Source organism: Camelus ferus, chromosome 10 (genome assembly GCF_009834535.1).
Source record: "Camelus ferus isolate YT-003-E chromosome 10, BCGSAC_Cfer_1.0, whole genome shotgun sequence".
Taxonomy (NCBI): domain Eukaryota; kingdom Metazoa; phylum Chordata; class Mammalia; order Artiodactyla; family Camelidae; genus Camelus; species Camelus ferus.
The window spans coordinates 35076535-35092552 of NC_045705.1; the positions used below are offsets into that span (position 1 = coordinate 35076535).

The 16018-nt window shown below is 42.5% G+C and overlaps 1 protein-coding gene across 2 annotated transcripts in view; it reads right to left on the reverse strand.

Moving 5' to 3' along the window:
- GAB2 (GRB2 associated binding protein 2) overlaps nucleotides 1–13012 on the reverse strand; it is a 150029-nt gene extending 137017 nt beyond the window's left edge. The window contains exon 1 of one of the 2 annotated variants that reach the window (XM_032488743.1): nucleotides 12721–13012. In XM_032488743.1, coding sequence (XP_032344634.1) covers nucleotides 12721–12795 — 75 coding nt within the window. In that variant the 5' untranslated portion in view covers nucleotides 12796–13012. The remainder of the gene's footprint in view (nucleotides 1–12720) is intronic. The other variant, XM_032488744.1, reaches the window with a different exon arrangement.
- Between the last annotated feature and the right edge of the window lie 3006 nt (nucleotides 13013–16018).

A 16018-nucleotide genomic window follows, 5' to 3' on the forward strand; every position in this document is an offset into this window, starting at 1 on the left:
CTGAAAGATTAAGAAAGTTCTACACTGGAATTTGACAACAACATTGTAAAATGATTATAAATCAATAAAAAATGTTATATTGTTGTTCAAAAAAAAAAAAAAAAAAAAGAGAGAGTTGCTCAAACCCACAAAGCACAGGGGAGTCTTAGTTTGGATTCCAACCCAAACTAAGAGCCAACCTTATAGCTCATGCCTTTTACAGTCTTACCAGGATTTTTCAAACAGGGCCCAAAGACATATCCCCCGGGATCTGCAAAGCCACTTCAACATTTTTTTCCCCAGGGTGATCTTAAAATACATAAGTATAGTCTCAATCATCTGAATGATCATCTTACAAATGAAAGTTGCTCCTTGATTACCAGTATTTGCATTTATACGATGTTAAGTATTAAGTTCTCCAAGTTTCATATGCTAATGATTAATGAGAAAGAAGGACAAAGGTGACTGTATAAAAACAATATGATCATACTAATGAAAACTTTGCTATACAAACCAAAGTTTCTCTGTAGTTGAAACAAAGAAAAGAATGGGATGCAGAACAGAGAAGCTCCATAGAAATAAGGGCCACATTCACATTTTAAGCAACAATTTAAGTTTCCCCAAAATATCCACTGTTGTTAATGTGAATTATGTTGGTTCTGAAGTTAATCATAAATTTGTTTTGGTTTTATAATTGTAGAAGGGCTATAAGTACACATTTATACCTCAGAATTTTTGCTTATAGACATTTGGGTAACATAATAATAAAGATAACTTAATTCAGCATCAAGAAACTGTAAAAATGTTTGTTTAAAGCGTCCTTACATTACACATGCTTGGGAAGTTCTGTGTTATGTCATTCTACCTAAGCAACCATTACAAGCCATGTCTTGAAAAACTGTTTGTGACACAAGGAAGTATTTTCAATGCTATATTAATTTAAAGAACACAAAAGGTGGTACAATCTTGCTCTAATTCGTAAAATACACAAAGCACATATAAACATTAAAAAAAGACACTAGGAAATACACTAGAGTGTTAACAATGTTTATGCTATAGTAGGAGTATTACAGGTGCTCTTTATTAACATTGCTATTTGCTTTTTTGTACTATTCTGTATTTATAATAACTTTACCATAAGATGGAAATTCAAGCATTGCGAAAAAATTCAATTTTTATAGCCTATGTCATCAAAGTTCCCAAAACCTGCTGCTAAAAGAAAAAAAAAATTGCACTTTCAATCCAATTCTAGCTCAAGTTCTTTCTTCTCCAAAGAGATGTAACCAATTCTAAAGTGATATTTGGTCAAAACTTAAAAGTATACAAAGTCCTAGTCAACCAATAACTTATTGTGCTTTAGGAAGCAGGGCTGCAAGGATGAGCAAAGGTCATGGTACACTCCACTCTGGGGGAAGCACAGCATAAACCGACAGTCAGTCAGTGGTACTAGGGCACAGAGATGCAGGAGTGTGGAGAACAGGTTCTATTACTTATTTTGATGGTGAGGGTGGGGTAGGAAAGGTTGCCACAAGGTGACAGTTGAACTGAGTCCTAAGAATGAATGAGGAAATGGGTGCAGAAAGGTGAAATGGCAGATTCCCCAGCAAGTAGAACCTAGACATAGGTCTTAGGACATCAAGCTCACTGACCATACTAGACTAATCCCTCCTGGGCTCTCGCAACACTAGTCTTTGCCATTTGTACTGCTTGCCGTTATAATTCAAGCTGCTTCCCCAATAAGAATGTAAACCCAGAGGGGACTACTATGTACACTGTAGACTCTTACTATTTATTAATGACAGTATCTTCAGACAGACTTCTAATGGGCTTTAAACTCGGCACCCCTTAGCCTTTGTTGGCATGCAAAAACTATATATCCATCTAGCCCATACACATTTTATTCCTCTAGAAAAAATGTATCAAAAGATCAAAGCCACAGACTCATTCCTACAGTCTCCACAAGAAAATTAACCTCCCTACTATCGTATTTAAAACACAGCCCCTTCCCTTGCTTCTGCAAACCAGCAGAGCTCCAACTGGCATGTTCTTCCAAGGCAGGCTAAGGAAAGGTGTACAGATTGCCTATTCAAGAAAACCTTCCAAGTGCACCGCAGTGCTAGTTAATGATGCCTAAGTGTTGTGGCTCACCAGCTGGGGTGATACTCTCAGACGATGTTTTGCCTGTATCACAGAATGGGCCTGTGCTGTATATAGCTGTGAATAATTGTTAGTAACAAATGTCTAACCAGGGGAAATGTGAACACAAGGTAGGGTACATTCACACACATATTCTATGTCTAGAATTTGCTTCAAAAGACTCCAACAATGAAACAGTAAAAGGGATAGATGAAACCAATGTGATAAAATCTTAATATTTGAAATTGTGTGTGTGTGTGACCAACCCCAAAACAATAAGCACCCCTTAATGCTCATGTGGGTTTCCAGATACCATTTTTTACTAGAAGAAAAGAACAGCTTTGAGGAAATGGTTAATTCCAAGTCTGGGTCAGGAAATGTACAAGATAAGCCTGGAACCTCTTGTCATACCAGACAACAAAGAAATGATCAAATACAAGTAAGGTCATGTCAAAAGGACTCAGAAGCCAACTTGAACAGGCTCACACTGGCTAAAGATTGTTCAACATGAGCATCAGTAAGAATAAAACCAGAACAGGTTCAAACACATCAAATATGTAGAAATATGCCAGCTCAGGATACCAAAAAATATCTTAATTGATCACTTTGAAGGCTACTAAGGAGCCCACTCACTATTTTGACAACTGGTAGATACATAAAAGAAGCAAGCATAAAGCTGGGGAAGGGGTAGCTGTAAAGCATAAATGACAGTGACTTCAAGAGGACCTTGCTTACAGCTGGTGTCAGACAAGTGGCACAAAGCCTATACCAAACTCTAAGAGAGATGCTCACACTATCATGTAAAGTGCCCGGTGTGAGAATTCCAAACCGGAAGTGAAAAAAAGTGCCATGGAAACAAGCCACAAAGAGAGCCCAAACAAGCCACTTTGGTGGGGCCTGGAAGGTAGGAGACATCAGAGCCTTAAAGGGTTACCACTCACTGGGATGTCTTTACATTTTAAGCCGTTATCAAACATTGGCTCCAGAACCTCACACTGATCTTTACATCCCTTAGCATACACATATTTTTTAGGGACTGGTCAGTGTCACCAGTTGACACAATTCCCCATGTGGTTTCATTTTCTTTCCTTGAGATCAGGTGACCCTTGAGATGTTCCTTTCAGGAAAAATTAACTTCCTAGAACCAGATGTAGTATCTAGCTCGGGAATTCCACCTGCATTCTGACATTGTAAACTTCAGGCCTGACCCAGACTTAAAAGGGATGTGAAGAGAACCACACTCATATTCAAAGTTCCTATGAAACAATTAACAAATATAAACAAACATCGGCCCCAAATGCCACATCCCCCAATATTAAAATCCTACTCTGGGCGAGATATTGTGCCAAGATTTCTGTCACCTGTTATCTAGTAAATTCTCAAATCCAGTAAAGTAAGATGTATTACTCCATCTTTTACAGACAAGGAGGTAGGCTCAGAGAATCACATCATTTGCTCAAGGACCCAAAGTCCCCTTGAAACACTAAGACAGAGCTCTTCTGAAGATAAGCAATGTCAACACAACATTGACATTTCACATTGAAGGAGTGGCTGAGAAGCAAAGACTTACTGAATTAGACTGATGCTCTTCATTAATAAATGTCACCCTACCATGTAAGGCCTTTTATGGTCTATCTCCTTAGCTCACCACTCACTTTTTTTTTTAACTGAAGTACAGTCAGTTACATTGTGTCAGTTTCTGGTGTACACCATAATGTCCCAGTCATGCATATATGTACATACATTCATTTTCATATTCTTTTTCATTAAAGGCTATTACAACATATTGAATATAGTTCCCTGTGCTATACAGAAGAAGTCTGTTCTTTATCTATTTTTATATATAGTGGTTAACATTTGTAAATCTCAAACTCCCAAGTTTACCCCTCCCCACCCCCTATCCCCAGTAACCATAAGATTGTTCGCTATGTCTGCGATCTACTCACTTTTCAATCCCCTTTGTGATTTCTACTATAGACTCATCCACTCTGGATGGATTTTCACTGCTTCCCACATCCCATGTGCCCTGCCTCTTTCCCACTTTATCTGTCACAGTCCTTTCTAGGTCTTAATGTTTTGAGTTCAACTCACATTCCCGCTTCCTACTCCAGGAAGCTCTTCTGTCTTTTCTTGTGCTCAGAACTCTTGCCTTCACAAAATTTTCTGCCTAGACCACATAACTCCATATAAGGACATTGCTGTTTCAGATGTATACCTCTGATCTCCCTAGCCTACAGATTCCTTGAAAGCAGAGTTGAGTATTGATTTATTCCCTTGGGAAGGGAAAGAGTACAAAATATACTCTATAAATATATGTCAACATTAATTTGGATGCAGGCAACAGCTTGTTAAGGAACCTATATTTCTCAGCATTTCTCATAAGCTTGAGGTTACCATGTTCTATTATCCCCTTCAAGCTAGAGAAAGGCCAGCTAGAAACAGAAAGCCATGTCAAAGTTGTTTCATTAAGCAAAGTAGCAGCATGTGTTCCTACTTTGCACAATTTCACTGCCTCTGGTCCTTAGGTCCCTGAGAGAACATTCCATTATCATTCAAGGCTGTGGAGATTCCACCCTGTCTTTTCTCTTGGATTAGAAGTATTAGCAGGGACAAGTACTAACAAATGAGGAAGTTTTTTCTAACATGTAGAAAAATACACATAACATAAAATTTACCATCTTAACCTTTTTTAAGTGTACAGTTCAGTGGCATTGACTATTCACATTGTGCTACCATCACTACCATCCATCTCAAGAACTTTTCATCTTGCAAAACTAAAACTCTGTACCCATTAAACAGTAGCTCCCTATTCTTTCCTCCTCCCAGCTCCTGGCAAGCACTTTCTGACTCCATGAATTTGACTCCTCTAGGTACCTCATGTAAGTGGAATCACATATTTGTCCTTTTGTGATTGGCTTATTTTACTTAGCATAATGTCACAGAGGTTCATCCATGTTGCTAAAAGGAATTTCCATGTGGTTATCTGTCCCAGGAACTGAGACCAGACAGAGCACTTGTTTAAATACTCACATAATCTCTTGGAATAAAGTCCTGGCTGCCGAAGATGGCCTAGAAATAAGTCTTGAATTCTCTCTAGTTTCTGAAGACCTCCTCCTCTCCTGTCCTTCTCCCCCCTTAGCTTTACTGAGATATAATTGACATAGAGCACTGTGTAAGTTTAAGGTGTACAACATGTCGATTTGATACATTCATATACTGCAATACGATTACCACTGTAGCAGTTAGCTAACGCCTCCATTCACATCATATAATTAGCTTTTTTTTTTTTTTGTAGTGAGGACATTTAAGATCTACTCTCTTAGCAAATTTCAAGTGTAAAATACAGTGTTAACTATAACCATAATGCTGTGCATTAGATCTACAGAAGTCATTCATCTTCTAACTGGGAGTTTACACCCTCTGGCTAACATATCTTCAATCTCCCTGCCCCGCAGCCTCTGGTAACCACCTTTCTACTCTCTATTTCTACAAGTTTGGCTTCCCTTAGGTTCCACACAAGTGATATCATACAATATTTTTCTTTCTCTGACTTATTTCACTAAGCATAATGCCCTCAAGGTCCATTCATATAGTAGCAAGCAGCAGGATTTCCTTCTCTGTCATAGCTGAATAATATTTCATTGCATATATATACCATCTCTTTATCTATTTATTCATTGATGGACATGTGGGTTGTTTCCTTATCTTAGCTATTGTGAATAATGCTTCAACAAACACTGGGGTGCAGATACCTCTTCAATATTCTATTTTCACTTTCTTTGGATACATACTCAGAAGTGGAATTGCTGGATCATATAATAGCTCTATTTTTAGTTTTTTGAGGAATCTCCTTACTGTTGTCCATAGTGGCTGCATCAGTTTGCATTCTGACCAACGGTGCACAAGGGTTCCCTTTTCTCCACATCCTCGCCAATATTTGTTATCTTGTCTTTTTGACATGGCCATTCTAACAGGTGTGAAGTGATATCTTTTTGTGGTTTTGATTTGCATTTCCCCATTGACTACTGATGTTGAGCAACTTTTCATGTACTGTTGACTCTTAGTATCTCTCCCCTGTTCTTACTAGCCCACATGTTCTCTCTTGCCTACCTCTCCAGTCTCAGAGCCCACTACTTCCATGATCCCGCTGATAGTTTAGCAACACCAAACTGTTTCTAGTGTCCCTGCACACACCATGCAGGTTCTTGACATCTGGCCTCCACTGTCACTGGTCTCTCTCACTCTCCTCTTGGCTTACTTCTAGTTAGGGCCACCTCTTCAGGAAGCCTTTTCTTTTTCTTCGTTGTAGTCCCAGAAGTTGAGTGCTTGGCACAGAATGGATGTTGATAACTTACTGAACTAAATTATATTTGATACATTCACATTCTCTGTTGAGAAGACAAGTTTAAAGAAAACTTCAAGGTTAATGGGATTATAGGTAATTTTTATTTATACTTCAGTATTGTTCCAATTTTCTCATGGTATGCTGACTTTTCAAATTGACCTTTTATAAAAATTTAAGAATAATCTGATAGAATAAAGTCTTGAGGAATCAGTCTACCAGATTTGAAGATTTATCAAAAAGCTAGAGTTACCAAGAATATGTTGTATTTCAGGGAGATAGACACATGGAATAACAGATCACTACAGAGAACCCAGAAACAGACCCACACAAATATGCCCAAATGACTTATGACAATGGTGCAAACATAATTCAATAAAGGCAACATGGCCTTGTCAACAAACAGTGCTGAAGCAATCAGACATCCATTGCCAGATAAATAATAATAAAAATAAATTAAAAATCTCAATCTAAGTCTCACACCTTATATAAAAATTAAAACAGATCATGGATGTAAGTAAAAATATATAAAATCATTAAATATTTAGGGGGAAAAGGAGAAAATCTCTGCAACTGGGCTAGGCAAAGAATTCTTATACTTGTACATCCTATAAAATGGAAAATTGATAAAATGGACTTCATTAAAAAAAAAAACTTTTGCTTTGTGACTCTGCTAAGTAGATGAAAAGACAAGCTTCAGTCTGGGAGAAAATATTTGCCAACCACATATTTGACAAGATCTGGTATACATAAAACTCTCAAAACTCATCAGTAAAAAAAAAAAAAAAAAAAAAAAAAAAAAATCTAAATAAAAAATTTACAAAAACTTGAAGAGAGACATTTGACCAAAGAGAATATACACATGACAAATAATAATATGAAAAGATGTTCAACATCACTGGCCATAGGAAGATGTAAATTAAGACCAACAGGTGAACTTTTAAACTAATGAACATAATTAAACATCCATACCATGGACTATTACTCAGCAGTAAAAAAAAAAAAAAAAAAAAAAAAAAGAATGAACTAGTGATACATGTAACAACTTGGATGAATCTCCAGAGAATTATGCTGAATGAAAAAGCCAATCCCCAAAAGTTGTGTACTTTATGAATCTATTTATATAACACTCTTGAAATAATAACACATAAAAATGGAGAATAGATTAGTGATTGTCATGGTTTAAGGATGTGGTGGGTGTGAGATGGTAGAGCACAAGGCTATAAAAGGGCGACATAAGGGATCATGTGCTAATGGAAATGTTCTCTATCTTGACTGTATCACTGTTAATATCTTGATTACCACATTGTACTATAGTTTTGCAAGACGTTACCATTAGGAGAAACTGGATAAAGAGTATATGGGTTCTCTCTACCATTTTTACAACTAAATTGCTTCTGCAATTACCTCAAAATAAAAAGTTTAATTTTTAGAAAAAGCTTAGGCTTTGGGACAGAACTAGGTAACGCTGGGCAAGCCACTTCCCTTCTCTAAGGGCTAAAAGGATTAAATTAAGAGATCAATGGTCTAAGCATAGTGCCTGGCACAGGATAAGTGCTCAAGAGACAGCTATTAAAATGGTAAGAGTCATGGCAGTGGGGATGGAGAAGTATATAAAAAATATACTTAGATGATAGCACTAATACATTTTGGTGAAAGATCAGATGTGGGATAGTACATGGCGGGGAGTCAAGGATGACTTCCAAGTTTCTCACTTGAGAAAGTGGGTGTTCAGTGGCACCATTTATTGCACAGATGTGGGATGGAAAAGAAAGGAATAAATAAGAGTTTAATTTTGGGTGTGGTGACCTTATGTTGCCTGGGAAACATTAAAGAAGGAATGCCCAATTAACAACTATATTTGCAAGTCTGGCGTCCAGAACACACCTCTGGGATGGAAATTTAACTTGATGATGACCAGCATGCAAATGATAACTGAAGTCAGGAGAATGAATGGGATCTCCAAGGTGGAGAAAAGAGACCACAGCCACTGTATCTATAAAGGATCCTCAATCTTTAAGGACTGGATAGAAGGTCAGCCTAGCAAAGGGGCCAAAAAGGGAGAAAAACCAGTGAAATGGTATCACTCAAGACTAGAGGAATGTGCTTCAAGAAAGAGCAAGTGGTCCACTGTAATCAGGCAGTGAAGAAATAAAATAAGGAGTGAAAAATACACCTCTGAATTTAGTGACCTGGGTGTCACTGGTGCCTTTCTGAGGCAGAGGAAGAATGTCACCTGCCCTATCAGTAAACAAAGGATGCTGTGGCCATCAAGCCATCAGCCACTGCTGCTGTCCCTCCACACTGCCCTCCCCCCTCGCCCCTCCCTGACTATGTACCCTGAGGGTATTCAGAATGGAGAAAAACAGGATACTGGCCAAAGATACTTAAGGTGCAAATCAAAGGAAAGATTCCAATGAGCTCAGCTCTTGTATCCTCCCATACATAGAAAAGTCAGGTTAAATTCATTAACTTGAGATGTCTGGCTTTCTTTCATTAACAGTAATCTTTTGACATTCTGACTACCTGGTTTTTGTTGCAAAAACTCCTATATATCCTGGCTCCTCCCTTACATCTCCAGAGCAGACCCTCAGTGCCATCTCAGAGGCTATCTTTCAGGCTTAAGCCCTCAGAAAGTCTGCTGAATAAAACACAATTCTCAACTTTTAGGTTGTAGGCTTTTTTTCTTTTCTTTTTCTTTTCCTTCAGTCGACACTGGGAATAACTTTGGTGAAATGACAAAGTAGGTTTCAGATTGGAGCCCACTGAGAAGCAAGCAGGAGAAATGGAGAAGAGTACAAGCAACTATTAACAAGTTTAGCCCTAAAGAAAAGGAGAAAGCACAGTGAGAAGGAAAGGGTGTGATACTGAGGGAGAATTTTATTAAAAAGGAAGCATGTTTAAATGTTAATGAAAACAAACAGGTACAGGGAAGAACCTGAAGATTCACGACAGAAAGAGTAAGAATGATCTGAATGGGCAGGAGAAAATATGTTCCACAGTCCACGGAGCAGTGTCAGCCCAGTTAGAAAGGGCACCTCATCTACTCTAAGAAGACAGAAAAAAGAAAGGAACCATGCAGATACAGGTAAATTTGGAAATCTGGTCACAGCATGTGACCTAATAGATTTAATTTTCTTTGTGAAGGGGAAGGTAAGGTCATACACTAAGATTGAAGGGATGGCTTAACTTTTATTCCCAGTATCTAATCCAGTGCTTGGGACACAGGTATTTAATAAATAAGCTTATTCTAAAAATAAAAGAAAAACAAACAGCTTCCTTAATTCGGTTGTTCTTTAGAATTGATACACAACTTTCTTCAAATTAGCCACTAGGGGGCGTTGCTGCTGCCACTCTTTCCCCTTAAATCTTTTAACCCACTGAAATTAATAGAAAATTACAGGGCACTGTATGTCACAAAATATGTTCTTCCTCAAGAAAACCTGGCTTCAGCTTTATATACATGTATAGGTGCGTGTTCTCACATATGCATGTGCATGAACACACTCATATACATGCATATTGTGGTATGATGGGAGGGCTGTTCCTTCTGCCAGCCAACCACTGCAATCATACCATGATGCCCCAGAGGTAATACCATTTTCCAGAGGTCATTTTTTGTAATTCCTCCAAGGTACACGGTAAATACTGAACAGACCTTTTACACTTTCTTACAATTAATAAATTAGAAAAGCCATTGATGAAAAAAATCCCCAAAGATAATCCCTAGTTACATTTGCCATCGCTTCTTTCAAGTTGTTTTTCTACCCCTACACCTACCTCCTCCCCACATTAAATAAGGTTAAAAAAATTAATATTAACTACTTGTAATTTATTTCATAAACTCCTTTCCCCCTTATTTCAGATGTTTGATACATTCTTATAATGAAGATTTATTGATCTATAATACCACATGGCTATTATAGATACCAGAAGAAGCAGCAATTTGGGGGTGTGTGTTTAGCAATGGAGCTAGGAAATACTTGTTTCTTAATTTGGTTCTAACAAACTTGGGCTAATGAACAGAGTTCTAACTTAAAACAGGAATTCTCAAAACCCCCAAAGAAAAGACAATGCAAAGTAAGACTGTTCCCCAAGAGTTTAGGGTTACACAAATCAGCTCAGTTTCAATTTAGGGAACTGAACTTCCACAGTGGGGGAGACTTCCAGTCATACCAACGGAACACATCACACCCTGGACTAAGAAAAGCTGTTACTAGTTTGGTCTTATGGGCTGGAGCTGATGGAGGGAGATGGGAAACAGCTGAGGTCATCTTATAACTGTAGGGTGTCAAGCACTTCAAATGGGGGGAAAAGGTGCTTGACCCCAAAGCCTCTAAACTTGGTTGGGAACAAAAATATCCATGAAATGGATCATAAAGAGAGTCTGAATGATACAGTTGAAGTAGTCATCAGTAAAATGTAGCTACAGTGTCAAACTGTTTGCAAATGTTTCAAAAATAGTTTCAAGGTTGCTTAGAGTAGTGTTCTAATTTGACAATTAACAGTCACATTTTTACTGGATACTTTATTCCACTAGCTGGTATAGTATTACACTTTTATTGATAGTTTTCAGAAGCTCTTTGTTGTCAGAGGCTTTTGTTTTTTTGCTTTATATTTGTAAAAACATGAACAGCAAATTAATCTTCCTTAACCTAACACAAAAATTCACCTTCCCTAATGAACAGACACAACCCACAAGAGGCGAAAACTTTTTTCCTCAGTAATTCTAATTCATCGGCTACATGGAGATCCCTGAAAAAATGAGCTTTAAAACTGAAATGAACACTTCATTGTCTTATCTCTACTATATTTAAAATCTACGTCCACTAACAAAAGTCATGTGCTAAATCCTTATGTTTCCCCTCACCCCCAGCAAATGATCTAAATAAGAGCCTACTTTCATTTACATACAGTTACACTCTGCAACAACAACACTTCCTTTGAAAAACAGAATGTCACTTCCTCAATCCAGAGGCCAGAAGTCCCTTGGTTCTGATCTGGGGAGCCAAGACAGGAAACTCTGGTAAGCTTTTGCCTCTCCCCCCATGGACAGCCACTAGTGCAGCTGACAGAGGGCAGGGTCTATTCAGAGCTCCCTTGATGCACTGCAGCTGGAAGGCAACAGCTCACTTCCATGCTGTGGGAATGATCCCAAAGACTCCAGCACCACGAGTCAGTTTAACAAGGGCATTTCACAGGAAGGGAAGAGGAAAGGATGGGAGACCCAGACATGTTTTAGCGACATTACTTCCATTTGCAAATTTATGTGACTAGCCCAGAGCTGATTTCAGCCAAATCTCAGTAATTGCTATCGTCTTGTACTTTGACCCCACCAAGCAAGGCATCTTCTGGTGGACAGAAAAGAAAGCCAGACCTCCTCACCGTTCAGACCAGGCTGTACCACCTTCCCCATGCTGTTGCTAGCTTCTCACTTAGAAGGGGGAGGCTGTCACAGCAATTTCGGTAAACACTGTCGGTTAGCACCACCTGGCAACTGAGAACCTTGATCTCTCCCGACCCCAGACACCAAGGACTACACAACACAAAACCGGGCCAGTTATAGCAGACCAAACTGCAGTGTCACCATCGTGGGGTGGGGTGAGGGGGATGCATGTGAGAGACATACAGAATAAAGGGAAAGAAGGGGGACAAACAAGTGAGTCACTTAATACAAGGGCTGCACATGCCGCTGACGCTGCCCATGATGCAGAGGCTGTGGACTGGAAGGAAGCGGGCGGCCACCGGGAAAGGCGGGCAGCGAAAGGGAAGGGGTAAAGGGTATGAGGCGCCTCGCCCTCTGTGGGGGGCTGGCCTGCACAACCCCACAAGCCTACGCCCCCCTTTCCCTCCCACTCGCCCAACCCCACGGGCTGAAGCCGCTCGGGGTTACTACGGCCCCCCAGCCCCAGGAATCAACTCTTTTCGGTCTCCAAAAACAATACAAACTTCAATACTGGATTTAGTTCACAGGGAGGCTGGCTAGGGAGGCGCCGCCGCCGCGACCGCCCCACGGAGAAGCAGCCGCAGCCTCTACCTGCCCGCCCGCCCCGCCCCTCGGCGGCGCACCTGTGACAGGTGTGCAGGTGCCCCACACAGCCCCAAGCCGTGGGGTGCGCCGGCCGCGCCTCGCCCCCCGGAGGCCTCCGGGCCCGCCCTCCCCGTCGGCGCGTTCCTCCCGGAGCCCCCAGCTCCTCCGCAGGCCGCGGGGCGCCCCCCGCCCGCACCCCTGGCGGCCGCACCCGCTCGCCGCCCGCACTCACATAGCGCCTCAACTTCTTCTCCGGGGGCGATTTCCTGAGCCAGCCGGTGCACACCACGTCGCCGCCGCCGCTCATGCTGCCGGCCGCTTGGAGTCCGCCGCGGGGTCGGCGGACAAGGGCGCGGGCGGGGGCCGCTGGGTCAGCCGGCCAGCCGTACGCAGCTCGAGGGGGAGGGGAGGGGCCGGGACGGCCGGCCGCCGCGGGACGAGGACGAGGCGGCGCGGCGCGGGCCCGGCTGCCTCGCGCGCGCCCGCTCTCCCCGCGCGTGCCCGTGGCCGCGCGCTCTCCCACCCCAGGCGCGGTGAGGGCGCCTAGGCAGGAAGGGCGGCGCGCGCTCGCCACGCCCACAGCCCGCCGCGCCCCCGGGCGGGCCGCCTTCAAAGACGCAAACACCGCCTCGCGCCTTTGGACCCGAGAGGCCCGAGGTTCACGAGGACTCTCGCGGCCGGCCGTGCCCCCGGGTCTTGCTTTTTTCCCAAAGCCTCCAGCAGCAAGCGTGGGTCGGGGGGCGGGGGGGACGACCGCGCCCCTGGTGGGAGTGGGGGTGGGGTGGTGGGAAGGCACTACGCGCCCTTGATCCCAAAATCGATTTTTCACAGAGGGTCGTCAGGAAGGGACCCGATGGCTGTTCTCGTTTCCTATCCATTTCCCCGAGTTTCAGGTTTCAGCAGGTCTGGTTCTGGCTGAAATTAGTGATCCGCTTCCCAGTAAGAGTTTCATTAACTCTCTCACCCCCTTGGCGAGAGGAGAGAAAACGGACTACTGCGTGCTGAGCGTTTACAGTCCTTGCTTATACGACTCTCTTCACAAATCTACAAATTGGGCGGGCAGTATTATTCCCATTTTACAGATAGCCCAAGGCCCCGAAACGTGTGCAATGCAATCAAGTTTCTAATTCTGGGGGTGGGGTTGGAGTGGGGGTTGGTCCTGCTCAATCTTCCATTTAAAGTGAGAGAATTGCTGCATATCAATTCAGGGTCCTCTCATTACCAAGATATAAAGTCCAGCTGGCTCTCACACTGCCTCTGGGAAAAACAATTTAGAAGAAAATTCTTACGATTTGCACTATCAAGGAAGCAAAAATGAGCTAATGGACTATTTCATAGTGAACTGGAAGGCAAGGTGGTGTAGAATAAGAAATTGGGGTCAAAGTTCCCCAGAGCTCCAACTCACTGACACAAGTTTTGAGAACTATCTGGGGCTCCTATGATATAGATACCTCTCTCACTGCGTTGTGGTGAGGTTTAACTGAGACAAAGCAATGTGGAAGCACACACCTGACAAATCCAGCACCTCAGGGGTAGGGTAGAGGCAAATAAGAAGGAAAAAAAAAAAAAAGCAAAACCAGAAGACTTTGGTAAGGGCTCTTTTCAACTCACAACGTACCTTTATAAGCAGCATGAAAAGGTAGGTCCTCCCCACAACTTCTTTTAAAAGTGGATAGTAACCCATTATATCAATAGGGAACCGCTCCCATCAGATGAGGAGAACCAGCAGCATCTTGCACTCCCCATACAACTTTAGACTAAGACTATTTTGTTTATTTCCCCGTCTCTGTGCCGCAAAGCTAGTTGTTTCACACAGTTGGACATCCTTCTGATTTTACAGATCTTGGCTGGCTTGGGGAAAGCTCAGCCACTTCAGTCAGTTTGTAAAAGCTAATCCTTTGCTATATGCTTAGCTCTTTAAGCACCCTGAGGGGTTGAGATCAGCAACCTTGGACCCAGTATTTCCCTGACTTTCTTCACTATCCAATGTGCTGTAAAATCAGAACCAGAATATAGCTGAAACCAGAGCCACTGAGTCTTCCAATTTAGGGATCCTTAAGCCACATAAAAGGGCCACCACCAGAATTATGGCCGTTTTAACCTCTGGCTTTAAGTACCTTAAAACCCTGTGAGACAAATATCAAAATAAAGCCTGCCAAATCAATCAGGAGGCAGACTCCCAACCAAAATAAAGCATCCTCTGACTTCATTCACGTCTGAGTCATGGTGCCAAGTCCCAGGGACTGCAGAGTCTGAGAAATCTGCATGGTTTGTGATGCAAGTCAGCCATACACAGGCCCTAGCTCCCTAGAAGAGTAGTCTTCTATTATGTATCTCTCAATAGTTACATGATCTAAGACTGACTGGGAGAGTGTTCAGCAAGGTTGGGGGTTGGGCTGCAGTCTGCAAGAAACTCTTTAGGATCTTACTGTTTAGCAAAAGACACCGCCTTCCATGTTGTTATTTATAATTACATGTGAAAACAGAAGTTTGATGTTTTGAGGCCAATGACAGGAGGGGCCTTGAAATACAACACAAGAGGATCAGCTTCAGAAATGTTCTCTGAACATACCCCTCCTTTCCCAAAGGTTAGAGGAAGGGGGTCATCTTGGTGCTCTCCCCGCCCCGACCTATTTCATTACTAACCTGCCAGCACCCAGCTCAGGCTGTACTTCGGAGGGACTGTTCCTGAGGTCCCTTGGGGCACCCCGGTGCGGCTCAGTCTTCTGAGCCTGAGGTATGTTCCAGGCCTGGAAACGGCCTTCAGACGAAACATACCTTACTGGGTCTTTACTAAGTCCTCTCCACTCCCTTCTCTCTCTTTTTTTAATGCTCACTGGGGTTCACTGTGAAGAGATGGAAAACAAATCGATTTATTTACATGAAGATAGGCGCCATCTATCGGAACTAGTTGGGACGACAGCCCCCACAAACCCTGTGAGGACAAGTATCACTAGTCTATAATTAAAGGCAATTTTGATTAAAGACCACCGGTATTTCCTGGGGGAATTAATGACCGGCTACAAAAAGCGCTTTGGGCCATTAATTCTATATTCTCGTTAAGTCCCCAGGAAATGATCCATCTTATGAGGGTTTCTCTGGGGGTGCATTGCAGAGATTAGAGAAAGCATAGGCACCACATTTTGCTCCCGCCCCTCCCCCCACAAAGCCTGCGTTCTAAAGGGTGCGCTGTGGCTTTGAGTGTCGTCAGCGACAGCCTGCATCCGTGCCTGTCTGGGAGCTGAGGGTTTGTGGCCGGCGGCAGGTGCATGGCTGGTGGAACGCTCCCAGAAGCGAGTTGGAAGGGCTGGAAGGAGAGCTGTCCTCAACGGCACACCAGGCTGGGTGATTAATACCGCCCACGCCACGCCTGACGTCAGTGATCAGACTGGAGGTGGGGATGGATGTTTGTGTCCTAGCCCTTCTGCCTTTTCTCCCTTTCAATTTAGTTGACAGGTTAATTTCAGAGCTGAGTGCTGCTTGCCAAAGTCAGTATGACCAGCTGGGCCACCTCAGCTGGTGACTTTCAG